Source organism: Podarcis cretensis (assembly GCF_951804945.1).
Source record: "Podarcis cretensis genome assembly, chromosome: 1".
NCBI classification, from domain to species: Eukaryota; Metazoa; Chordata; class Lepidosauria; order Squamata; family Lacertidae; genus Podarcis; species Podarcis cretensis.
In genome coordinates this window covers 98,153,230-98,180,272 of record NC_137170.1, presented here as the reverse complement: position 1 = coordinate 98,180,272, position 27,043 = coordinate 98,153,230, and the positions used below count along the sequence as shown (strand labels likewise).

Below are 27,043 nucleotides of genomic sequence, written 5' to 3'. Positions count from 1 at the left end.
AAGACGTTGGATGGTTAAATGAGGGTAGAAATTACATTTCATCTTTGGGCCTTTTCATACCTTCATATAGAAGCAATCAAAACTGTAGTATAATTTTAATTCCATTTTCTGTACCTTTTGAGAGATTTAGAAAAGTATACAACAGAGAACTACATTAATTGAAGCATCTCTCACAGCTTTTTAAGACCAAATGTTATCCCATAAAACAACCTTTCCCATAATATTCTCCTGGAAAAGGAAAGCTTTTACCCTCTTCCAAAGCATTTGAAATATTTGTATAAAGTCAGGCAGCTTTCATGTGGTTGGGTTGGGAAACAGGACTATGAAAGTCCTGCCTGCACTCTTACAGGGTAGATGAAAACCAGAGTAAGGCCTCATATGTCTGAAACAGCATCTCATTTTGGGCAAACTTTGGGCAAACCAAAAAAAGCTGAACAACTTTTGTGTCCAGATTTTCATTTTTTGAAATATGGCAACCCTACTTAGCACACCTGGATACCCATCTTTAGTTTGATGTAAACCCTAGCTATAGCTTCCTTTCTAACAAGTACCGGCATTCTTATAGGGTTCCAGTCTTATGGTAATAATACACATATAGTTGTTAGACAACAGATCAAACAATAGCCACAGTGGAGCTGTCTATTTTCAGTCATGGAAGTCTCCTCAAATAAAGGGCACTTCTTCAATGTACAACTTCTCAAAACATGCATACACAAGCTAAATTTATAAATATACAGAAGCCACTGGGGGAAGTTATCCAGAGGTTTGGATAAAGGAATTATATCAACACTCAATGACACATTGCTCTTCTTGTTTCCATCTTTTATTTTGGAATCTGGTTCTGCTTGCACACTTTCCATAGGCATCTATTTGGCCACTGTGAGAACAAGAAGCTAGATGGGCCTTTGTTCTGATCCAACAGATCTCTTCTTACATATCTTATTATGTATGAGTCCTAGAGAGCATGTCTGGGCAATTTTAGGGTGGATGGGAGCAAACAAACAGAGATGTAATGCACGTAAGAGATGGCAGTACTGTGGGTGGGAAAATCTGAACAGCCAGGCGGTATGTACTCGAGGTGGTCATACTTCCCCATAAATATCAAGTCAGTAGCTTGGGAGTCCTGCATTCAGTGCTACTGATGGAGGTGCAGGTGGCACTGGATATGAGTAGCGGTTTTATCAGATTTGGCTGATTCGCCAGCTATGACGCTATCTAGCCAAAGTGGACTTTGCCTCGGTAATTCATGTCCTGGTTACATCTAGATTACACTACTTGCAATCACTAGAGTGGGACTGCCTTTAAAAGCAGCTTGGAAGCTAGAAGTACCGTAGAATGTAGCTTCCTGGCTGCTAGAGGTGGCCAAGCAGAAAACACATTTTACACACAGCCTGCTAGCTATATTGGCTGCTGATGCATCTGGCCCACTTTAAAGTGCTAGTGGTTACGTCTAAATTGAATTGTTTGAGATGAAATTATCTGAAGGATTGCTTGCACTCATTTGAACTTGCCCAGACCAAACATCAGCTGCAGAGGTCCTGCTCGCAGCTCCACCATCCAAGCTGTTTAGACTGGCAGGCCAAGAGTTGAGGCCTTTAACAGCTATCACATTATTTTATTAGGTGGATAAAAAATACATTATATTTGCAATATAACAGATAGTTTTGTGGTGCCTGTATTCTTTTCATAATGTACAGGCATGATATTTGGGAAGGAGTGTAATTATTATTATTTATTATTTTATTAATTTATGAATACCCAGCCTTTTTCTCAGAACTGGGGTAATGTTTGTCTGTTTCCCTCATTCAAGCGGTCCACCCTCCACTCCCCGCTCCCGTCCCCAGTAACCAGGAGAGACAAGATTGTCAGCTTGTTCCTTGACAGAGCTTCTGTGCTTGGCTTGTTGTCAAAAAATCTATCTGGCGAAGCGTTTCCCCTGTCACTTCTCCCCTATGCTGTGAAAACGCTCAGCTGTTGCATTTCTGTCCGCCGTGCGGTTTGCAGAACCCGAGCCCTGCCAGAACTTCTTAAAAGAAATCGCTAGGGCCGCCGGAGCTGGAACCTACGGCCCTCCAACAGGGTCTCTTGGACTGCAATTCCCATGATCCTCGGCTGCTGGCCGCGCTGGCTGGGCATGATGGGAAGCGCAGTCCAGCAAAAGAAAACAAAATCTGGAGGGACACGTTCCCGTGCCGCTGTCATCCGGGTCGGGATTTAAAAGAGAGGATCCTACGGGGGCGAGGAGGCGTGATAAAATCAGCAATGCCACTCTTTTGGGAGCGAGCATTAAGATCACGAGGACGCGGGGGAGGGGGTGTGAGAAAGCGACCTGTGCTCTCTTGACGCTGTAAGTCACTTGTGAGGAGCCTTTCTTATAAAAGAGAGCGCGCGCAAGCAAGCAAGCAAGCCAGCGCGGGCGAGGAGAAATACATATATATATATAGAGAGAGAGAGAGAGATTATATATATATATTTCGGCAGCCCGCCCGCTCCACTTCTTCGCGCCCACTCGCTTCCTGAACAGCGCACGTCACCGAAAGCTTCGGTTTGACGCGCCCGCCCTCCCCTTCCTCCTGGGCGTCCCTTCCTTCCCTCGTCGGCTTTGGGTGCCGAGAGGGAGGGACGGAAGAGGCGGCCATCTTGGGCTCCGCTCGCTCTCTCGCTCGCCGGCGCTGTGCGCGTGTGTGTGAGAGGTGGGGGCGGGGGGCGGGAGCGAGGCAGCGTCTGGGGCAGGGAGGGGCTGGCTGGCCGGGCTCCCTTTTGCGGAAGTGGGTGGCTTCGCTCCCCCAGAGTGGAAGGAAGGAGAGAGCGCGAGCCCAGCGGGGTCCTCCGCACCTTTCCCCCAGCGCCGTCTCGACCCGAAGGAGGATGGCAGGGCGGCTCCCGGCCTGCGTGGTGGACTGTGGCACAGGGTGAGCGGCGGCGAGGAGAGATTGAATGGGCGCCTTGCCTTGCTACTGCTCTTATTATTCTTATTTTTGCATTTCTTCTTTCTGCTGCTGCTTTTTCTGCTGCTGACAGTTTTGGAGAGGGCGGGGAAGGGAGCCATTGAGATTAGCCTTGCGATTCCCTTTCATTCGGGGCTGTGAATGCGGGTGGGAGTGGTAGCTTGCCTTTTCATTTAAAAAAAAGAAAGGGGGGCGGCGGCGGCGGCGGAAGGGACGTCGGTTCCACCCCCCCCATCCCAGCGCCAGGCATCTTTTATCTGCCCTCCTCCCCACGCATGTCTCCCCCTCCTCTCTCCCACCCACCCCCAGCCCTTCCCCTATATTAGCCTTCAACTTGTGAAAAGATTAAGGGGAGAAAGGGTCATGTGCAGGAAGGAATGGGAGTGGGGAAGAGGTGGGGTTCCCCCCCCTTAATTTTCCTCTGAGTGGCCTTTTCTGACCAGGTTGCCCAATGGCCCTCCTTCCTGCTTTTTTTAAGCATCCAGAACTGTGTGCCTTTGTGGGAGGGAGAGGGGAGTCACACCCTAAACAGCACAGCTTCCCTCACCTTCCCGTTTTTTAAATATGTGGGATTGGCCCTTACTCATTCCTTTAGAGGCGTCGGCCTTCTCTGGAAGTGGGGGTTGCATTGTCTTTATCATCATAAAATCGTTGAGGCTGCAATTCGCCAGAGGTTTTTTTTTTTTTTTGGTTTTTAAAAAAAATATTATTCAATGTGTTGGTTGCAGCAGGGCGACCAAATAGATTGGCTCTCTTCTTCCAGACTGGGAACAGGCTAGCTTCTGAAAATGGGCACTTATATATCCTAAGATCAGGATTTTTAATTTTTTTACCCTCTTTGCTTCAGAGAGAACTCATCCACCGTCAGTTCATTTCAACGGCCTGGTTAGCTCTTTCAGGAAGCAGTGCTGCTTCATTTCTTTCTGAAAGGAAAATGCACTTTCATAGAGCTTAGGCGCAGAGTCAAGATCAGCATAGATTCTAATCCTTATTTCTTTTAAATCCAGGCTGGGTGATCTGTAATTGTCTCCAAATCTGAATTTATACTATGTGGATTATTTAGAGTGGCAGTTTTGTTCAGCGGTGCCATGATTTTTCCATATGTGTCATTTATTCAGCCTTACTTCTCTCTGTGTGGGTGAAAAAAAAAAGTCCACCCTCTCTTGTGAGCAAGCGCAGAGGAACTTCCTTAGTTTTGTCGAAGGCTCTTCCTTCTTTCAGGCTTTTATACCTTATAAGGCAGTTTTCAGTGTCAAACCTGAACCAAATCTTTTTTAGAAACCGCTTTTCTTATTTAGCTATTGCCGGTTGGTGATAAGAGAGAAAATAGTAATGCTTAATACTTAATGTGTGCCTGTAGAAATGAGCTTTATGGGATAGTTGCAGAGATTCTTTCTGCTGCTCTTTCCAGGAGGTGGTGAACAAAGCGTTGGAGGTACAACTGTAGGAAGCTAAGGCTTCCTCAAATAGATACTTTGTAGCCTTCGTGCCAGTGCCTTAGGGGAACTGGGTTTGAGGGAAGTTCTCTTTTTGACCACCATTTTCAGATAACTGGAATGGGGGCTGGGAACTGAGATACTTTAGTGTGCAGATCATATATGCAGCCTCCAACACAGAAACTGTAACTTAACATGACTGATTGTACAGTTTTTATGTAGAATCAGTTGTCATTCCACCAACTTTAACTCCTGTTTAAAAAAGATGCCCAGTTACAAATTTCTTTCATTGTTTGGAAAAAAAGGATTTTAGAATTTGATCAAATGTGCAGTTACATAATCTTTTAAAATTGTGACCTTGTCTTTCAATTTTAAAAGAGAAAAAGGTTGCGGGGGGCGGGGCGGAACAACCCACATTTGATTATGGGTTGTTCATACAAATGGAGCAGAGTATGTAAGATTGACAGCAACACATATCTGACAGTTTTTAAATTAAATATGTTATAAACTCCTTGAAATGCATTTTGTACTCATTGCATTTGGGCTGTCACACTTACCTAGAACATATCCTGGTGTTGTGATAAACCTATAATACTTCTACAAAATGCAATACTTAAAATGACATGTAGGTTGCAGGTTCTGCTCTGCAAACAGTTTCTGAAGCTTTCATTTTGTACTTGTAGAGGAGACGTCTTTGGGGCCTTGCTGTCAACTATAGGCATTCTTGAGTGTGAGTGTAATAAATGAGGATAACTGCAAGAGGACAAGGGGACTTAAGTCCAGATTCTACAAGGGGCTCTGCAAATGAACACATAACTGCCTCTTTTAATTTGGTAGCACATCCTCTTTTAATTTGGTAGCTAGCTATTCCTTCCATTTTTATGTTGTGATGTTTTACCATGCACAAACAATTTGTGCCCTCTTCACTCTTCCCATAGGAAGGTAACAAACCATTACCCCAGGTTTGGCATTGTGTCTGAACTAGGGGCTGTGGTTTGTTTTGCTCACAGCACGATGGATAAATCAAGCACAAGCATTAGATTATTGTGACAGGTGTAGAGAAAAACAAACTACAATCCCTGGTTCAAATGTAGTACAGAGCCAGAAATTGTGATTGGTTTCTGCTTGTACTAGTGGGGAGTACAATTTTAATCCTATACATTGGGGGCTTACCATGATGTGCAAATATGGCCAATAGGTTTGCAAAATTCAGACTTCTAGGTGCCACCTTGAAGAAATGTGGAAAGCTCTGAAAGTTTAATGGGATTTCCAAGTGTTCTTTAGTTGGTACCACACTCTTTCACTAATGCTGCTTTAGTAACAGTATTGAAGAGTAACCTTGTCATGGATAACACAATATTAATTTTTCTTCAAGGCCTTATGTGCCACATGTGAAGATGTGAAAGTCAAGGTGCACCCGACGCATTCTGCTCATCCGTACTGTATTATATATGAGATACCTCACTCTGCATCTGTCTGCACTGTAAACATGGATGGGTTCCAGCCAGTGTGAACAGTTGGAGGCTCGAATGGTGGGAGGAGTGGAGATCTCATTCATTTTGCTTATGTGCAGTGCTTTCATAGAGTCATAGAATTGTAGAGTTGGAAAGTACCCTAGGATAATCTAGTCTAACCCCCCCCCCTGCAATGCAGGAATATTCAGCTGTCCCATATGGAGACCTGCAACCTTGGCGTTATCAGCACCATGCTGTATCCAACTGAGCTATGCAGGCTGAAATCTAAAAGTTTGCAGAAAACGTCCTATAACATATGAATGGTTCCTGGTTCTGGTTCCAACTGTAAAGTGTTGTGCACTGACTAGTACAGCTGCAGTTAAAGGTGACTCATAGTATCACAGATGTACAGTGCATCAGTGTGATTCCCCCCAAAATCTTTCAGAAGTGCACAGGAGACATACAGAAGTCCAATTATGCACTGGACATTTACTACAGACTTGAAATCTGGTTTCTGTTTATTTGATGCTCCTGGATGTTTGGGGACACACATTTTCCTTTTACTATTTACTGCAGCAAAATATGGTGTTCCAAGTTGTAGGCATTGGGGTCCTAGTCAGCTAAGTGTGTATGCAAGTTCTTAAAAAAATTTGAAGCCTTATTTTATGACAGAAGTTAGAATTCTGCTGACCTGATGCATATGATGGGTTATGAATGAACTTGGCTCAGTTCAGATAGCACACCAAACAACAATTTGTACTAACTATGGTTTGAGGTTTCAAAACCATGGTTTAAATTTGCTTGTCTGCTCTTGTTTTTCATTGCATCATGCCAAATTATATTTAGCATAAACCATGGTTTCTGATTATGGCTTATTGCAAAAGCACGACCTGTCAATTCAGACATCTTGGTAAACCATAACCAATTTTTTTTTTCACTGAAGCCTGCATAATTTGGAAAACCGTACATCTCTAAGTACAACACAGGTGCTTAGGTAATCGGTTTTGATTTGTGCAATAACATGTATTTGTATGGTCCATCAGGATGTTTTTTGCACACCCCATTAGTTCAGCTACTTACTCATAGCATGCTTAGGTCATGTGTTTTTATTCTAATTTTGCCTTTAGTATTTGTATTTACAAACGGAAGCATCCCATCAGGTATATTATTAAATGTAGTTAGCATCAAATTGCTATTAAATGTTTCAAATAGCAAGCCTAACCATGTCTACTTAGAAGTAGGTCACATTGAATTCAGTGGGGCATACTCTTAGGTAAGTGGGCTTAGAATTGCTGCCTTAGTTACTATGCTGATGTGTTTGGGACTATGGGTTGTTGTTTTTTTGTAGAAGATTTCAGAAGTTGTAGCTTTTCCAGCAAGCCTTGTTATTCTGCTTATTAAAACAGTTTATAAATTGAGTTAAATAAGCTGCAGCATAGTCCTGCGCCCTCGTACTGATGCATGAGTCCTACTGATCTCAGTATCACTCAAATGCATGTAAATGAAACAGAATTATGACCTTTATTATTAAACATGACAGAGACCTGTTTTTGCTGCAGAAGAATAGGTTTGGGGTATACATTTTAACTCTAAAAGGGCTGCTTGTTCTATGCCTCTCCAAAGACCAGTTTTCCATATAGAGTAGTAGTGACCCAGCTTTAAATTTGAATTCATACAACTCATGATGATACTTTGCAGCTAGGAGGATCTTACTTTTTACGAGTGTATGTGAAGTCTCAGAAAGAACAATCCTACATTTTGTCCATGCTTTAGGTTTTTGTAAAGAAGTGTACAGTAAGCTACCATAGGAAAGGTTTTCATTTTTAGGCCTTGCAGTTATATTTCAAGCAGCAATGTAATTATATAGAGTCTATTCCTAACGGGTGATATTGAATTGCTAGATCAGGGCTCAGAGAGAAGGTCAGGTATTGATTTTCAGACAGAAGTTTCCCCATAGTGAATTCTAAACCAGCACAAGTGTAAACTTCTGTGTTTGAAATTCTGTAGCTTAATTGATACTCAGCCAAGAAGACACTGCTTTATTTTTGTAGTCTCATATACTAAAAAATGCATACAGCATGTAAAAAATATATTAAAATGTTGGACACATTAGACTTCTGTTTATCTCCCTTCCCTTCCCTGAAACTCATAATTTTAGCTCAATTCTTTACTGGAAACTTAAAAAAAAAGCCACTCGTATGCATCTTGAGGGTGAACAAACTATTCTCCAAGTCATGTTGAATATTTATATTGAATGGGTTTAACCATTACTTTTGTAGCTACGCTGAAATTTATTCCAATGCTGAGTATCATTTTGCTCTGTAGTAAGAGCTGGCCTTATGCTGAACTCTTTGTTTCTTCATGTTTGTTATGAATAACTGTTCTAGTCTATGCCAGGCTTTTGTTTTTGGGAGTACTCATGGTAGCATAGTTTGACAGAAGGCCTTAGACACTTGTGAGGTGTGTTAGATTATATTGATTTATAAACTGTCTTCAGTATTTTTAAAAAAATGTCTCAAGAGTTCTGTAAATAAAGTAAAAATTAAATTTTCTCGCTTTTGTGTCGATATGGACAGTGTGTTTGGCTTGCTAAGGGTTTGTTTTTTTAAAACTTACTCTGCCAAGGCATATTTATAGTTTTCTATAAAGTTGTAAGCTGACACAAGTTACTGTAACAGAATAATGGTCTTGGTTTTCTTCTAAAAATACAAATGTTTCAAACTGGTATTTTGAGTATAAAAGAAAAAGTAATCATGTATCACCACCATATAAGTAAAAAACAATCAATCAATCACCCACTTTAGTTACTGGAATGACTCCAGTTTTAAAGTGCATTAAAAACAATGTGCTAAAGTGGAAAAATAAATTTAGTGGGTATAGTTATTCTATACCTATGGTATATCTGTATATTTACTTGGAAGATATGCCCATAAATGACAGTCAGTATCTTTTGTGCTGTTCACCTGACAAGGCAGGTTCTCCTTTAGTAGTGTGTGGCACTGTGAGTTAAACCACAGAGCCTAGGGCTTGCCGATCAGAAGGTCGGCAGTTCGAATCCCCGCGAAGGGGTGAGCTCCCGTTGCTTGGTCCCTGCTCCTGCCAGCCTAGCAGTTCGAAAGCACGTCAAAGTGCAAGTAGATAAATAGGTACTGCTCAAGCGGGAAGGTAAACGGCGTTTCCATGCACTGCTCTGGTTCGCCAGAAGCGGCTTTGTCATGCTGGCCACATGACCCGGAAGCTGTACGCCGGCTCCCTCGGGCAATAAAGTGAGATGAACGCCGCAACCCCAGAGTCGGTAACGACTGGACCTAATGGTCAGAGGTCCCTTTACCTTTACCTTTTATGTTGCCATTTCCTGTCTGGAACTGTTAATTTAATCTCTTGCTTGGTAGTTTCCATTTTGGTATGATTAGTTATACAACATTTAACAAGTACAGATCTCAAGGGATTTTGATTAAGAACTGAAAGTGGGCTTCACACATTACAGAGCTGGTGTCTGACTCCCATGTTCTCTTTATGCATGACTTGGGTAACATCAAAAGCAAAACTCAGCATTGTTTCTGTGGGTTATGACTGAGGTTGATGACTGTCATGTCCACAGAGAGGAAATACAAGTTGCTTGCACTTCCTCTTGTACATTTCACAGAAATGAGGGCAAAGTTATTCTAAGAGAAATTAACCAACTGTATTCTCAAGTGCATTTTCAATCTATCTGTATGTCTAGTCCCCCCCCCCCTTTTCGGTTTGTAGTTAACTTGACAGCAGCAAGAATAATAATCACTTGTCATTAGAAGAGTTCAGAAATCCTTTCAGTAGGGGTAGGTGATAGGAATGTGTGGGAGGTTGTCATTATAGTGAAGCTGGCAAGTCATGGGAGCTTCAAGGGGAAGGAGAAATTAATTCAGAGAGATGTTGATAACCCATACAGAATTTTGGAACACCAGAGGAACAGTAATGATTAATGAGGATACAGAATTTTCCAAAAGATAAGAAAATAGAATTGAATATATAACTCCTATATGTAATAGTATGTAGGAAGGCAATGTGGAAATGAAGGTTGTTGGAGGGTTAGCTGGGATAACAATGGAATACTGATGATGATGATAGGGTTACTCAAAGACTTATCAAAATTGTTCTTGTGGAGTATTATAATATAACCTTGGAAGTCAATACTTAAAAAGTATAATTCAAAACCGAACTGTCTACCAGATTTTTCTAGATTCACATTTATTTAAAGTTTGCATCCGAGAAGCATTTGGTGTGAAATGTAGAAGTGAAATTTAGTTTGTGTAGGTTTTGTAAGATTATTTCATAGTTACCTGAAGTTTTTTCTTCTCAGACCATGGCTGAGCACCAGTCCCACCCCTATCTGGTCTTCTTTCACACTCTCCATGTGCATTTTTGCTTGCCTGTTGATGGTCAATAATGACTTGCCTCAATGGAGGAAAGAGGTGTATGTAGACATTAGTCCATAGTATAAAGATAAAATTGGCATACATTGCTTCACCCACTTTTACCTATGTCCCCTACCTACCAGTAGTATATGGCCCTCATAAGGTTTCCCAGAAAGGAATGTGGCCCTTGGGGGGTTCTCAGCCTCTGTACATAGTTGATGTCTGGTAGTTGACTTACATAGTCTGGTTATCTTGTATAGTTGTTTTGAGAAGGTTGTACTCTAGTAAATAGCACTAGGTGTTATTAGTGACATAAGTGCCGAGCAACTAACCTTCTATTCTTAGAAATTCCAAGATATAATACAAGTTTCATCTCATTTTGCTCTATGAAGAATTTCTGAAGGTGCTAAGTGTTTTCAGGTCCCTGAAAATACACCCATGTCCTGCTTTACAAACACAGATTCACTCATCCAAACACAAGGAAATAGTACCCAAACCTTGCTATTCCTTTCTCAGGAACTCATTAGAAATTTCCCCATAGGAATAAATGGAAATCATTGATTCATTATGTGAACACTTGCCTAACTTGCCATTTCCAGGGAACACTTGCCATTTCCAGGGAATATGTTGTGTCCATAAAACAGGACCTGCGTATAAAACTGAAAGCAGGCTCTTTGAGTTAGATCTTAACATATGGGCAGGACTATATGGGTGCAACCAGAAGAGATCTTAACATATGCAGTTCAGTTATGAATTGTGAGGATACTTAAGAGTTGTAAAGGCACTGAAAATAAAATGAATTTAAGAAACTGGAAGAGTGATGTAATGAGCGACGTCTTGAATAACATCTTGGGTTCTAATTTCTGCTTGGCTACCTCTTGGGGGAGCTTGGACCCAGTTACTCTTTCAGCCTAACCTACCTCACAGGGTTGATGTGAGCACAGAAGTGAGGAATGGAGAGAAAACAGTGGAAGCTTCTATTAATCATGCTGGCTGTGTCTGATGGGAATTGTAGTCCAAAAGCATCTGGAGGCCACAAGGTTGGTAAAGGCTATCATATATCATAAAGAAGTCACCCTTCCAAAAGTCTGCTGTAGTAAGTGATATTGAGGGTAACTGAAGTACTTAACACCTTTTAGGGACAACTTTGTTTGCAAGAAGCATTGAAAATAAACTGGAGTAGTTTTGTACCCCAATTGTTTACACTCAGCATATGCAAATGTTAATTTCTTCCCTGGAGTGTATTTTTATTTGCAGAATGTAAATGGTAAATTGTGTGTTGCTATACTTTGTTTATCCAACTAACAGATGACAGTGTATTAAAGTACAAAGTTAGAGAACCAATCCCTCACAAATTCTTGCAAGAGATATGCCCCAATGCAATTGCTGTCTGTGTCAAAATTTAAAAAGTAAACAAATCACCAATGCATTCTAACACACAGTAGCATTTTTTGTATTGACAGTTGCCAGTTTGTTATGCTAACCTTTATTTCTGTATGTATAGAAACTTGAGTCTAATGGTTCCACTTGTATTTCAGTTGAACAGATCTGAATGGAGGACCCTATTTCCGTATGTGGAAATGCATGCATGTTGCCTTCTTTGAACTATTTGGAGAAAATGTGGTATACAAATACAATGGAATTACAGTGGTACCTCTGGTTACGTACTTAATTCGTTCCGGAGGTCCGTTCTTAACCTGAAGCTGTTCTTAACCCGAAGCACCACTTTAGCTAATGGGGCCTCCTGCTGCTGCTGTGCCGCCGGAGCACGATTTCTGTTCTCATCCTGAAGCAAAGTTCTTAACCCGAGGTACTATTTCTGGGTTAGCGTAGTCTGTAACCTGAAGCGTATGTAACCCGAGGTACCACTGTATTTTTATGGTTGGAACTATCTAAGTTCTGTAGATGTTGTTTTCATGATCCATTTTCAACCTTTTTTCAGAGTTACTACAGAGTACTCCAGAATCCTTAATTTTAGTTGGGTTTTTAAAATGTGCATGGCTTTTCCTTGTGATGGGATTACAGTGAAATTGAGTGAGCAATAGTTTCATTTTACCTTTGTCACCCACATTTAGTGTTATTTATGTCATTAAATATTTTTGCCCCCAATGTTTTCTTCTAAAGAACTATGACAATAGTACAACTCAGGATAGTAATACATTCACATTTGAGTATTACACTATTTATTTTTCACAGAAAAACTGAATAGATTTTGAGAACTCTACCATTTTAGCATTAGTGTGTGCAAATGGTAATAGGATTTTAGCCTCAATGAATTTTCAGGAAACTATCATTGCAGGTCTCACTGTAAAGACAATTATGTTTTCACACAGCTATTAGTTAACAAAGTATGTGCCAAACAATGACTCCTTAAACTGTACAAATTTGTACTGTGAAATATGACTACCCTGAACTCTATTAGTTTCAGAATTCTTGAGAAAAAACAAGTGTTACTTCTCCCAGTGTAAGTTACTTGATTCTTTGCTCTTAAAAAGAGTGTGTGTTCACATTAACAAATTGATAATTGTTAAAGTATATTGAAGGGGAAACAGCCACAATATGATTTCTCCTGTTTTGCATGCTCCTGGCTGTTAGAATACTCTGACAGTGGTTTTTCCTCTATCTGAGACAGCTTGAGTGTGTGAGGAGAATATAGCTACAATGCATCCCATATGTGCTTTAGCTGCTCAGTGTTTGGTGCACTTATAACATGTGAGCAGTTAAAAAACAACCCTCTTGAACAGGGGTCAGCAAACTTTTTCAGCAGGGGGCCGGTCCACTGTCCCTCAGACCTTGTGGGGGGGGCAGACTATATTTTGAAGTAAAAAATGAACGAATTCCTATGCCCCACAAATAACCCAGAGATGCATTTTAAATAAAAGGACACATTCTACTCATGTAAAAACCTGCTGGTTCCCAGACTATCCGTGGGCTGGAATTAGAAGGCAGTTGGGCTGGATCCGGCCCCCGGGCCTTAGTTTGCCTACCCACGGTTTAAGATAATGGCACTTAGCTATGTTATAGGACAGAAATTAACCTAATTATGATTGCCTTGTTCAGATTATTATTTATGCCCACCAACAGTTTAGGAAAGTGATTTCTAAGTTTATATTTTTCATATATATAATGTTTCACCAGCTATTCGTTACATCACTGGAAATATTTATAATAAAGATAGTCAAGCGCCTATCAGCATAAGCAACAGCAAATACTGTTAAAACATTTCAGTATTGAGTCGTGTATTCCCCACCAATTGCTTTTCCTTTCTGCCTCCATTCCCTTTGCTTATCGTGCTTCTTATTGACACTGTCTGATCCATGTAGGCATGAGTTGCTCTTCAAAGGGAGTCAGCTGCATGATTTGCAAGGCCCTTTGCTAATCAGAGCAACTGATCAATGGCAGCCAGAAACGCTATCGGCAAGAGACACGGTGCTAGTATTGGTGACAGAATGACAATCAGGAGTCAAATTCAACCAACAGTAGACCTGTCATACTGAGGGTCATAAGCTAGTTATAAAATATATGTGTTTAAAAGAAGCAAAGCAAATATCTACTGCCACAATAATTACTGGGCTGAGTGAACTGGCCTATGGGCTGTCTGCCTAGAGTTTCCTCTATTCCCTGTTCCTTTTATAGACTAACAAAGGATTTTTTGTCTGCAACTTTGAAGTATCAGTGTCTTTCTCCAGCTTCAACACCACTGACAAATGGCAATTCAAACAGTTTTAGTTCCTTGCTGTTTTCAGGCATCAGGGTTTAGCTATTCTTTCAACTTCAAGAGGAAAAGTGCAGGTACAGAAACTGAAAGTTGATATTGAACAACATGTGCCATGGCCAAAAATAATGAATGGGAAAGTTAAGGGCTGCAATACCGTTTCTGTTAAGATCATAAGAAGAGTTCTGCTTTGGCCTTCTACCAAAGGCCCTTCTAATCTAGCATCCTGTTCACAGTTTTCTTGACCTGGTGAATTATACCAGCTTGCTCTGTGTATGCACTTCATGCAGAAGCATGCCAGTTTTTCCTCCTAGCGATTCTTGGATAATAAACATTTGATTTTGAATCATATTGGCTTGTATCCAACAAAACAGTATTAGGAGTGTATTAATTAAAGTTTATTAATTGGAATGGGTCTACTTAGTTGCATACATCCCATTCATTTTAACTCACTTCATCCTATAGCATTTGTGCTATCAAATCTTCATTACATTTTGTTCTACCTTTACAGCCAGAAATAAATTAGTCACTATTCTCCAGTATAGCCATCTAATTGTTTGTTTAATGTGTTAACTCCCTACTGTATAGAGAGCAAGAGGCATATTTTAAGCACATATTTTCCCAACAGGAATGAGCTAACTCTCTTTCTTTTTGGCACTTGAAAAGGTTAGCAAGACTATAAACAGGAATTGGTAGCTAGCATAATTTCATTGTCTGGTTCATGAATGATTTCTCTTCCATTTTGTGTCAGTAGGTTTAATACTGATTTGTATGTACTTATCTCATATTGCAGAATGGTACTGGAGATACCTTATTTGTGAAAAAAACTTTTGTCTCAGAGTAGGCTGAATAGTATACAACAGACATCCCTCTGTAGGCTTCCAAAGGACTATGCAAATATAAATATAATCATTTTACTTGGTATGTCTTATAGTAATTATGAATTCACCTAAAAGTTGCATTGCTAAGAGAATCTGGAATTGGTGATACTGCTAATACCAAGGTCTGCTAAATAATAATTACTGTTTCCTACTGTAAACTGAACTGAAATTGGGGTGTGTCTCATTCCCTGAGTCATGAATGAGTTGCATCTTGCTTTGCATTCTTTGTATTACTGCATTCCTAAACTAGGTTTGCCTACATTGTTACTGAATAAAAATACTTAGAGTAGGTTTGATACAGTTTGAGATTTTCTCCCCACTGTTTAAACATGGAATTAGAAATCTTTTAAAGTATCAAGATTTGTTTATTTTTCCCCCTTGTTATATTTGTCCTTGTTTCGCACTATGAACTGATGACCCACCTGGTTATTGTGGTATTGAAATTACCCTGCTGAAGATGAGATTTAGCTCTTTGAACAAGAATTAGAGTAGTAGTGTAGGCTCAGAACTGAATGGCCGGAGTGCCTGCCAATTATCTTATTTATTTTCATGACTCATTCTTCTGCATTTTTGCTAAAGTAGCAATGAATATTTTTAGATTTGCTGAGTTGTACTGTTTGAGCTTAGACTTACTGGAAGTACATCTTAGTATTTTCCTTCCAGTCAGGATGTGTTTTTATGCTGTGGATCATTGCCTACATAAGCTATTGAGCACTCTTTTACATCTTGGTCTTCTGTTTTTGGTTTTCCTGAGCTTACGTTTTTAAAATGCTAGGATACTGCTTCACCTATGTGCTTTTGTTGAATTCTGTACTCTTGCACTAACAGGCTAATCCTGTGCATGGTTCCTTGTATATAGGCTCTGTTTTGTTCAATGGCACTTATTCCCAAATAGAGGACTATATCCGAAATGTACAGTGTATTAGAATATGTTCAAAACTTATTCTTAGTAAGAATGTACATAGATTATTCTTTTGTGAGTGGCTTTGGAATCAGAAGGCATTTGTTTTATTGGAAGTTATTTTATTGCTCAATACAAAGTATGACACATCACAGTAGTGCTAAAACAATGAACGGCATTAAGGTATTTCTACTCCTAATCTGTCACTTATGAGATTCTGTACTTGGAAATGTGTTTGGGATGCTGTGCCCTGAAAATGCGGCAAGAAATAGCAATTTTAATAGGACATTAATGCTAGTTCTTCTCAAAGGGCTCACTCATGGGAGATGTTTCAGAAAGTCTGCATGAGAAAGAAATGAGACAGAAATTGGTTGGATGATCATTTTGCATGTGCTTTGTCATAAAAAGGGCTATAAAATGCTTCATCTGCAGCATTTTTGGTTATCAGAGGCTGGTTATGAAAATCTAGTATTAATCCACAAACGTCTGATGTTCCAGATCACTATAGCACAAGCATATGAAAATTGGAAGAAATGGCTGTTGCTCAGCTTTATCTATGCATTTATTAAGATAAAGGGCGGAGAAGCCGTTTTGTTATTTTCCATGTTGTTGCAAAGCAAGAGAAAGCTGGGAAAACCTGGGAAATTCTCTCTATACCAACAAATGAATGGCCTTATTTCTTCCTGTTATCTTGACCCATAAAGCACTTCCTTTTTTTGGCCTTATAATCACTATTCTCTTGTGTCCCATATCTCTTACATGTAACCACCTTCCCATATCATAGTCTCATATAATGCCCCTCATAACCCTTCCCTATTTGCCTTGTTCCCTATTGTCATTCAGCGTACTTTATCTTTTGGCCCCTTGTCATTCTCTTCCCCTACATCTCAGTCCTAGGGAGTCTCATGTTCTATTTTTTCACCTCTGTACTCCCACGCAGAATGTACTTGAACTGTATTTCAAATTCTGTCTGTCTTGGATAAAACTGATAATTTGTATTCATTTTGATCAGTTTTCCAGACTGGTTACAGGACTGGAACAGCCTTGGTCACCCTGGCGGATGACTTACGCTGAGAATGGATTGGAGATGTGGAGGGTGACCCTCTTGGGCTCTTGGTGGCTTTCCATATCATAGACCAGAGGTTTTCAACCTTTCTGAGTCCACGGCTCCCTTGACCAACTACATTCTTTCTGAGGCACCCCTGTGGTACTCAGGAGCCCAGTTATGTCACCCCTTGCCTGCAGAGCCGGCAGCCTCTCACTCTTTTTCAAACATGCTCCCTTATGGATGGTTCCTTCAGCCTCCTCTCCCCTCTCCTATGGAGTCCTCTGGGCAGCCACACTGGTTGCCCCTGGTCTCTCAGCCCCCCCACCTGCCCCAAAGGGAGGTGGCTCCTCACACTGCCTACAGGGGCCTGGGAAGCACCTGCTGGCCAACCCCAGAGGCACCATTCACCTGGGGAGCTTATAGCCAGGGCCTCAACGAACATCTGTGCAGGCCTTTGGGAGGCAGAGACGCGAGAGGGCATCAGAGGAGGAAGGGAGGGAAGGAAGGAAGGAAGGAAGGAAGGAAGGAAGGAAGGAAGGAGGCCAGTGTTGCTTGAAATCCACTGTCATAGACCTTGTATTCTTTTGTGTTGTCTTGCTAGGCTGGGCTTGGATGGCAGTTTTGATCTGGCTTCAGTCCATTCTGATCAGATATACTCAGCTGGTGATGCTGTTGTGACTTTTGCAACACCTCATATCTTTTGACTCCTGTGGTGCTGCAGTGTTCCATTCTGCCCCCCCCCCCATGCATCTTACCTTTTGCGTTAAACATCTAGGTGAAGTCATCCATAACCAATTTTCTATAACATTTTATTTTTGAAAAAGTTTATCTCAGTTGAATTACAGCAGAGACCCAACTGTCTCACATTTTACCTACTAATCCTAGAAAGTTTGTAGAACTCTTGAGCTCTGGAGACAGTCTTGATATAGATGACTGTGAACAAACTGAAATTTAATCCATTGGTTTGTAAAATTCTATTCTATTCCTAACGTTGGTAGGAGCTTTTTGTGTTAAAAGCTTTGTACTCTTGCTTCTTAGATAGGAAGATAGGTCTGATGTCTTAAAGAATATCTCAAAATTATACTCTTTAACCTGTTGCATCCTTAACTCTACATGACAGGGTGTGTAGGTTCTCCCTGTTCCATGCACTAGGAATGATTTTTCTGAAACTTGAGTAATGTCAGCCATAAGCTTGTTGCAGTGATTACAATACAATGAAATTCATTTTCTTATCTGGCTGTTGCAGAATTTATCATTCCTGATAAGCAGCACCCATTCTAATCTGGACTTGGGCACACTCACTGTGTAGAGTGTATGCGTGGTGGCAGAACAAGCCACCTTCTCAACTAATAGCTGTGTTTAACCTCTTGACCTGCAAGGCACCCACACCTTAGGTACTGTATTCATAGAGACTGTACTTGGAAAGTCCATTGCACTTGTCCTCAATCATGGTAATTGCTAACCCTCACCTGGATTGAGTTGTTCACATATGTTGGGTATGAAGATAAATTTGGTCTAAATCATGGACAATTAGTTGAGCTTCAGTCTGGCTTACCATGTGGCCAGTTTCATTTATGTGATGCTTGGCGACATCTGCTGTAGTTTTCTGATACTTATGCAGGTTATTTGGGGATAGAGATAATAATATTAAGAGTAAGTAAGTAGGGCTGTGGGATAAAGGCAGAGTAGCATAAGGAGAATATAAACATGAACATAAGCCAGTTACATTAATTCACGGAGCTAGAGTAATGTTTTATGAGACCTTGATCTGGACAGCTTTGGGGGCAAATTCCCTGTTGTTTGTAATAAAGCTCCTGTGACTCTTCTGTTGGGAGTACAAGCAGCTGAATTGATAGTTCCTCTCTTCTCTTACTCCATTTCCATGTGAATGCCTTCTGTGCTGGATGCACTGCAATGGACTTTGTTGGACTGCAGGTATCTGTTAGCTTTTACTTACCAAAAAGTGACAACCAACTAGTAGTTGGACTACCTGTATTGAAGTCCCATATCTGTGACGAATTCATTATGCGAGTCTAGGTGAGTCCAACACCCTTCAATGGAGGAATCTCAACACACATTCCTACATCTAATTTGAAACCATACCGGACCCTGATCAGCTTTGCAAATGTGCTATAGCAGAGGCTCAGTATCCATTCCCACATATAAAAATGCACATTAGCAGCAGCTTTTCTCATGGTGCTTTTGTGAACTGGACCAAGAAAAGGGTTGCAAAGCTTTAGCTGAATTAAAATGATCATAGCAATATCTAATAATTGCTCCATTAATTTTTTTAAAATCTAGTATTGAAACATTCTCTAAATCACAAGCATTGTTTGCTTGAGTTAATATTGTATGTTTCTTACTAATGTTTATGATGAGTTTATGGGTTATTTCCCAGGTTACTGAATCTTATAAATATTCCACTAGGTTTGCATCATGATGCTTAAAATTTTAACAAATTTAATTGAGAAGTATGAGTTACCTGAGTTAAACATAATTGAATAGCATTTTTGAAAATGGGATTTTTATTTAGAAGCAGTTTCTGTGCACTGCCTGGAGTAAATGGCACATACTTAAAAATACTAGGGATCCTGTTGTGATATTTATTCTATTCTATTTTTTACCTAGCAGACAACATGTGTGATCCTGTTGTAGATTATCTTCTTTCTCCATTCCTAAGGTCCAGCTCTCTCCTCTGGACTGGTGCTGTACTGATATTTTAAGCAGTCAGTGGTGCTGTGTGTTGCACAGTTGTTCCCCAAAAGGATATTTTGGGTGTTCCAACAGTAACAAAGCTCCTGCTTGCATTATTTGAAGGACTAAAAGCTATAGTAGGCACTATATTTTTAAAATAAACAGCAGTTTATAATCTAAAAAAGTATAGGATATGGAGAAGAGGAAAAGAAGCAAGGCGTAAAGTACATGTCATTGATTGCCAGATGGTGAAGGCAAATTGGATTCTGGTAAGTGCAATGCACGGAGGCATTTTAAAGACCTTTAAAAAGCCTTTGCCTTTGATAGGAAATAAAGGCAAATGTGTGAAGGAAAAGCAATTAGTTGTGCACCATTTGCAAAAGAGCAAAAGTGAAAAATTTAGAGAGCTGAGGTTTGATGCAGGGACGAGAGACAGAGGGAGAACAAGTTGTTAAATTGGTGCATGGTTGCCAGGCATTGCTTTGCTGTATGTTAAAGTACTAAGTACAGTGTGATCACTTAGATGTGAGTACATGAAGTGGCTATGATTCAGTAAAATATGGTTAATTGCTTATGATCTACAATAGCTCATTCCACATACACTTCTTTACAGCACGCACCACCTAAGTCCTGTGAAATGCTAAAAATGGTATTTTAAGATTAAATTTTAAAATCTCAAGGAAGCCTTATTGTCTTATAAGCCAACATTGTCTTATAAATATGGACTGCAACACTGAAACCCTTGACTTGAATGGTGATATTTGTTCTTCATGGGAGGCAAGATAATTGCTTTCCTTAATTAACAGATTAAAGCTGCAATTCTAGAAATGTGCATAGAACTAGATGGGTTTTGAAACTTGTAGCTAAGCTGATCACCTCATTTAGCAAGGGAAACATATTCTAAATGAAGAAGCTGCTAACCTTTTCAGCTACTTTACTGGCTGCAGCAAAACTCATAAAAACATGGAGGTTTTGCATGCATGTATCTTGAACCTTTGCCTTTGCTGTTTAGGATTTCTTCCTAGAACAATAATATTGCATTGAGCAGTCCATCTTCATAATTCATGTGGATTAAGGGTTGAATAATATAGCTTTGGCATCATGGTTATCAAGAAAGCAGTTATGTTTCAGGTATTCAAATCCTCAAATTGGTCTGGTGTTTTAAGTGGTAAAAATTCACAGTAAGAGTCATCAGTGATGGGATATCAGTGGGAATATTTTTGTGAATCAGTATCTGTTTTTATGACATTGGTTTGTAAGTGCTGCCTTTTGTTTGGTGACTGGTAACGTAACCTATTACTGTTTCTTGGCCTTTACAGGTATACCAAACTGGGATATGCTGGTAATACAGAGCCACAGTTCATCATTCCATCATGTAAGTTTTATGTTTGTGATCAGTTTATATTTGTGTTCAAAGATACCGGTATATCCAGTTCTTAGTTTCAAGAATAGGTGTATATTTTTAAATGCTTTTTTCCTCCCAGTAAACATTGCAGCCACTTTGTTTCTCCTGTAGTCATTCTGCTACTGTGCTACGTGGAGCTAAGCCATGGTTATATCTGAACCTGGGCTTGTGGTTTGCCTCATCCACAAATCATGAGATGTAAGTTTTTAAAGTTATGGGAATAATGGCAGCAAGAGAACCAAGAAAGGAGTGAAATGGTTGTGATGTTTACTATGAGTACCTACACACTTGTGTATTAATGTTCAGCCATAGTGTGGTTTAGCATTATGTATACAACTGATACAATGTCTGATGCAAATTACTGTGTAGTTTTCAAATCATTCTTGAAGAACAAACTCCAGAATAGCGAAAGATATTCTAATTAGACTCTAGCACTGCAGTGCAGAGTCTTGGAGGATCTTTCCCCAGCTGTTCTGTTTCTTGGCTGCCCTAGATTAGCAAGTGCTGCTGGCTCCTCTTGCTTTGTGTGCCTTATTCTTTCTATGTGTCCTGTGAAATTCAAGTCTGTTCATGGGAAAACTGTTACGGAACTCTCATATGATCAGTAGATGCCCTTTTTCAACTTTGGGTCTGCAGATGTTGCTTGGGATGATGGGAGTTGCAGTCCAACAACATCTGGGGACCCGAGGTTGAGAGAGGCTGCTCTCAAGAAAGAAAACTCACACCAATTTATTATTTCTGTCTGAAAGGAACTGCTGCTCAAGGGGCTATAATATCAGCTGATGAAATGAAAACATCTATTGCTCTTCCATCCCCAAAGGCCAAGTTCATGAATAATTATACTAAGTGCAATTGCTTGTTGTAATTCATGCTCCAGAATAGGATTATCTTTATTAGAAAAGTACTGATTTTTAATACTAATTTAAACAATCCCGGGCTGCCTTGAAAATGAGAATATAAACTTGTTCTCGTCATTTTTCTGTATCATGGGAGAAGGCTTGTGGACCCTAGTCTTTCAGCAGGACCGATGGAGAGGCCTTGCATTATTCATTTCTCCTTTGATAGCCTGGTTGGAATGGCTGCTGATTGGGTGGAGGGAATCCTTTATTTAGTACATTTATATGCTGCCCATCTAGCCAAGTTCTTCATGTTCATTATAGCTTGTAGTATCCTGAAGGGTGGCATTGGTGGCATCCTTCATAAGGAATGATTGTGCACTGCAACTTGAAACATCTACATTAGACATGTAGTTTTGCATAAATATCTCACATAATTGTGGATTTTTTTTTACTGCAGAGATAGGCTTTTTAACAGGTAGAAGGAGGTTAAGGTAATCAATGTGGTAAGAAGAGCTTTCAGAAATTTAGCTATGCCTTTTCTTGCTTTCTTTGCTAATGCTGGAGGAAACTATTAGTCATATTTATATTCAGGTGGGACGCAGGTGGCGCGTGGGACGCAGGTGGCGCTGTGGGTTAAAGCCTCAGTGCCTAGGGCTTGCCAATCGAAAGGTCGGCGGTTCGAATCCCTGCGGCGGGGTGCGCTCCCACTGCTCGGTCCCAGCGCCTGCCAACCTAGCAGTTCGAAAGCACCTCCGGGTGCAAGTAGATAAATAGGGACCGCTTACCAGCGGGAAGGTAAATGGCGTTTCCGTGTGCGGCTCTGGCTCGCCAGAGCAGCGATGTCACGCTGGCCACGTGACCCGGAAGTGTCTCCGGACAGCGCTGGCCCCTGGCCTCTTAAGTGAGATGGGCGCACAACCCCAGAGTCTGTCAAGACTGGCCCGTACGGGCAGGGGTACCTTTACCTTTACCTTTATATTCAGGTCCCATCCCCCCCTTAATTTGTGATGGTGCGATATGGCTCAAAATGCCATTGATTGATTGATCTTTACAGTACTGAACATACTTGCAGTTGTGAATGAACTATTCCGAAGAAGTTATCACTGAATTTTCTTTTAAAGATTTTAAACTAGAGGCTTAATCAGTGTGTACACTAATGCCCAATGCAGTTCAAACACAACTTTATTTGTTTTTAAAGCGTTTTATTCTTGCGGTACACAAATCCAAGACAACCACTTTCTTGCCGGCACAACTCCCATCTTTTTCTTCTACCCAGACGTAATTTCCAGGGCACTGCTTTTCTAGGGTGCTGTTTTTCTTCTTTTCTTCTTTTCTTCTTGCTCTGAAGTTGCCCAAAATAATTCCACTACATCTTAAATTTGGACAAGGGCAAAATTATTAAGTGGAGTTTGGAAAGGCTTTTTGCATTGTTTCCCACCCCATCCCCTACCCAAGATCTGTTGCTTCTTCAAGTTGTGACGGTGAGATCTAATAAAACTGAATTGAAATGACTGAAGGATACCTAAAATCAAAAAGCAAACAAACAAATAAAACTTTCTGGCCAGGGCGATTGGCCCAGTACTTCAATTTTCTATTATAACACTTCTGCTTATTCAGTAAAAATGTACATTTAGAACTAAAATGTGAGATTTGTAGAGCAATGTGCTGAGAGATTAATGCGATGTGGTAGAAAAGGAGGCCAGGAGAAACCAAATGAGAAAAGGGATGAGAAACTAAATGAGAAAAGGGAAGCTGTAGAAATGTAATAAAATTCCAGTAACTTATTGCGTAGGAATGGAGACATATAACTGCAATGAGGGTACATACAGTAAGTGGTACAGAGTTCCTTCCTTGGTGCTATAGAACTGGAGAGTTCCTGATAGATTTATGTGGCAGAAGCACACTGCACCTACAGATTACTTTCCTTGTGGGTGTCTTGAAGTCTATTCCTCAAAGTCATTTGAAATGTATCTATTTAGAAAGTTAGATTGTGTACCCACTAAATGAATAACCTCCTCCTTGGCAGTACTTGCAACAAAATGAATATCGCTTTGAAAGTTTAGGATACATATCTGTCTCGGCTGACTGCAACTCTCCCCCCCCCCCATTTAAGGTATCGCTATCAAGGAATCTGCCAAGGTTGTTGATCAAGCACAGAGAAGGGTTATGAAAGGTGTGGATGACCTAGACTTCTTTATTGGGGATGAAGCAATAGAAAAACCAACATATGCAACAAAGGTATTTACAACTAGAACTTTTGCTACTTTTTAATAAAAAAGAAACCACACAACCAATTTACCCTGCCGTAGAGATTTGCCTGCTCATTACAGAGGTTGTTTTATAGAATGATAATGCATAAAGTACCATAAAACAATGATAATGTTGCAACTCGCAAGTCTCTGGTTGGAATAAATAAAATATTTTGTGGTTATAAGATTGCAAGTTTATTTAATACATTTCTGTCCTGGTAGTTGAGCCAATATCTCAGAGCAATATTTTAGAGAATGAAGAAGGTTGTGTTATCCTCAGGAATGTAATTCTAAAGTTTGGAAGTCACAGCAGAGAAGGGCCATCACTTGGGTCACAGCCATCTCGCTGAAGAAATGGTCCCCTGGTCACATTCTGTGACCAAACTACCACATTTGTGTGCAAGTCACTAGAAAAAACTTAGCCAAATGCCATAACTCAGAACCAGCATGAAACATTACCAAACAAAATGCGCTCTATATGGGCCTACCTTTGACCATCCAGCTCTCTTTGAATTAAAAGAGGAACAAATGATCTTAATGTGAAAGATCCTTTTAGGCAGTGAAATAGCATAGATCAACATGAAGAAGGTGAGTTGTGTCACTAATTTTTTTGGTGGCATTCTTCACCTAAATAGTTTTGTGCCTGCCTTCCTCATTCAAGGAATCCGGTGTTTTGTTTTTTCAATATAGTAAAAGTTATGTTGTATCTTACTTACATCAACAGTGCATCCAGAAACTAAATAATTATCAGTGGAATTTGGCCGTTATGTTTCATTGTGAGTTTCCCAGAGGTTGCTAATGGGGGTGAGTGAGATGTTAGATTAAATGGACCCTTACTTGGATCCAACAGGGCAGGTCTTATGATTTTATGTTAAGTTGATATTCAGCTGAGCAACATAGCTGTGTAAAACATAGTTGGGATATAGAGTACTGTTGTTTTTATCTAGGATGTTTGAAAAGACTGAGATGTAGTCCTTAAATCCTACACACAAGAATAAGTATCTTGAACAACTTATACGCTGAGCAAATACCTTGCAGACTAGTTCTTTAGATCTTCATACAGAATTATATTTATGTAGCTCTAACATAACTTAAAATGCCTTAAAAAACCCCCCTCTTTTAATTGCAACATTTTCAACAGTGGCCCATCCGTCATGGAATAGTTGAAGATTGGGATTTGATGGAGAGGTTTATGGAACAAGTAATCTTTAAATATTTAAGGGCAGAACCTGAAGATCATTATTTTCTATTGGTGAGTACAGCCTATCTTCTATTTTTTAAACGTTCACAACATCCTCTCAGCACACAGTGTAGAATAAATTTTAACTTGCAAGAGAGTTGAGGCAGAAGTAGCAGCTTGAACACATGCACGGTAGCAGTTACTGATTAAAGGAGTTTTTCCTTTTGGAGTGTTAAAAGCCACAGAGCTTCTGAATTTTGGATGACTGCTTCAGTTTCTGTTTCTTTTAACTTGCACCAGCTCTCTCTAGAGCTGAATAATGGTGTCCTGGCAACTGCATTTTACATAAGTATTTCTCCAGTGATGCAACAGGGGTATATCTGGTGTTTGAGTAGAATTAAGACTGCTAAAACAGCTGCTGTTGCTTAGAGACAAGCATTAGTCAGTGACATTTGGTTTCTTCAACTTTTTTCTGCTGGGATTCTTAGAAAATAGGCCTTGAGTGGCTTCAAACTCACATGAGAACATTTTTGATTTTAACAATGGGCCCAGGATCTATATGGCCCCTATGTCATATTTCAGAATTGGATGCAAATTATCTTGTTAAATTTCTCTATTTTTATATAAAATGGTAAATGGAAAAATGAACACACAGGCACATTATTATAACAGTTACATTAAAGATACTTCGTTTAATGTAGTATAGTCAACTCTGAGATGCTAAACCTGTATTTTGACTAGAAATGCCAGATTAATTTGTTCTTCGTGAATTCCGATATGAATTGGTCCAACTAACCTTTCCTTCCGGAACCAGAATGTAGATTGAAACACAGTTATTATTTGGATTTGTCATGCTTCTGAATTTGTGATATAGTTCATGCTCAAACACATTAAATGTGTATAGGAATGGGTATTTTAAGATAAAGTAAGTTCTTCTGTTGTTGTTTTTCTACAAGTACAACTCAAGTGTAAAAAGCTGCGTTTCAACTGAGCTGACCGGATGATTTTGCTTTACAGACTGAACCCCCTCTAAATACTCCAGAAAACAGGGAATATACTGCAGAAATCATGTTTGAGTCCTTCAATGTTCCCGGGCTTTACATTGCTGTTCAGGTGAAACATAATTTAGTTTACAGTTGAGATAAATGTTTTAAGTAACGTTCCTTAAGAGGAGAATATGCAAGCTCCTTGTGCAGAAATTGGGACTGGCACTGGATTTGGAACCTCTCATGTGGACTCTGACCCAAAAAGTAATTTCTGGTTTAATCCTGCTAAAGGACCAGAACAATTCACCTTGTTCTTGGGGCCAAACTGGATGCCACATTGCGATAACCATGTTTAGAATTAAGTCTGCTGCCAAATCTCTTTACTTTTTGCATGGTTGGATTGGTGTGGAAGCTGAATCTTACACCATCTGAACTATTCTGTCTCCTAGCTTTTTATGCTGTTTTTCTCCCATGAATGTTCTGGCAGACATTATTTCCAGTCACAGAGAGTGGCTGCTTTTTAAAAGTGATATTTGGTGGGGAAATATGAGCAGGTTGATTTCCCCACCAGCCAATGCTATGCTTTAAATCAATCCCCGCCTGTCCTGTTTGTCATCTGGCACAAGGTTGTAAGCTGTTGCCATCATGTCTAATTGTGATCCCAATTGTTGTATTGCAAAGAAATACATGAGCAAATAACAACAAGCTGTAATTATTCCACAAAAGGAGTACAAAAAACTGTGTTCACGCACTAGAAGATATGATTATGAAAAGAATGTCTTAACCCTTTGAAGATACATCTCTCTGTTTCTGTTGGCTCTTTGAATTAGGACACTACACTTGTGTAGATTTCCTGAACTTGCAATAAGGCTCTCTGTTAAAGCTAAGAGATATAAATAAATTTATAAACATC

General features: G+C 40.0%; 1 protein-coding gene across 1 annotated transcript in view; it reads left to right on the top strand.

The window, feature by feature from the left end:
- The first annotated feature begins 2,711 nt into the window (after positions 1 to 2,711).
- The window catches only part of ACTR3 (actin related protein 3), a 32,751-nt gene continuing 8,419 nt past the window's right edge, over positions 2,712 to 27,043 (top strand). Inside the window, exons 1-5 of the mRNA XM_079994469.1 lie at positions 2,712 to 2,912; positions 20,791 to 20,846; positions 23,829 to 23,953; positions 25,106 to 25,216; positions 26,162 to 26,257. Of these exons, the coding sequence (XP_079850595.1) occupies positions 2,869 to 2,912; positions 20,791 to 20,846; positions 23,829 to 23,953; positions 25,106 to 25,216; positions 26,162 to 26,257 (432 nt within the window). The 5' untranslated portion in view covers positions 2,712 to 2,868. The remainder of the gene's footprint in view (positions 2,913 to 20,790; positions 20,847 to 23,828; positions 23,954 to 25,105; positions 25,217 to 26,161; positions 26,258 to 27,043) is intronic.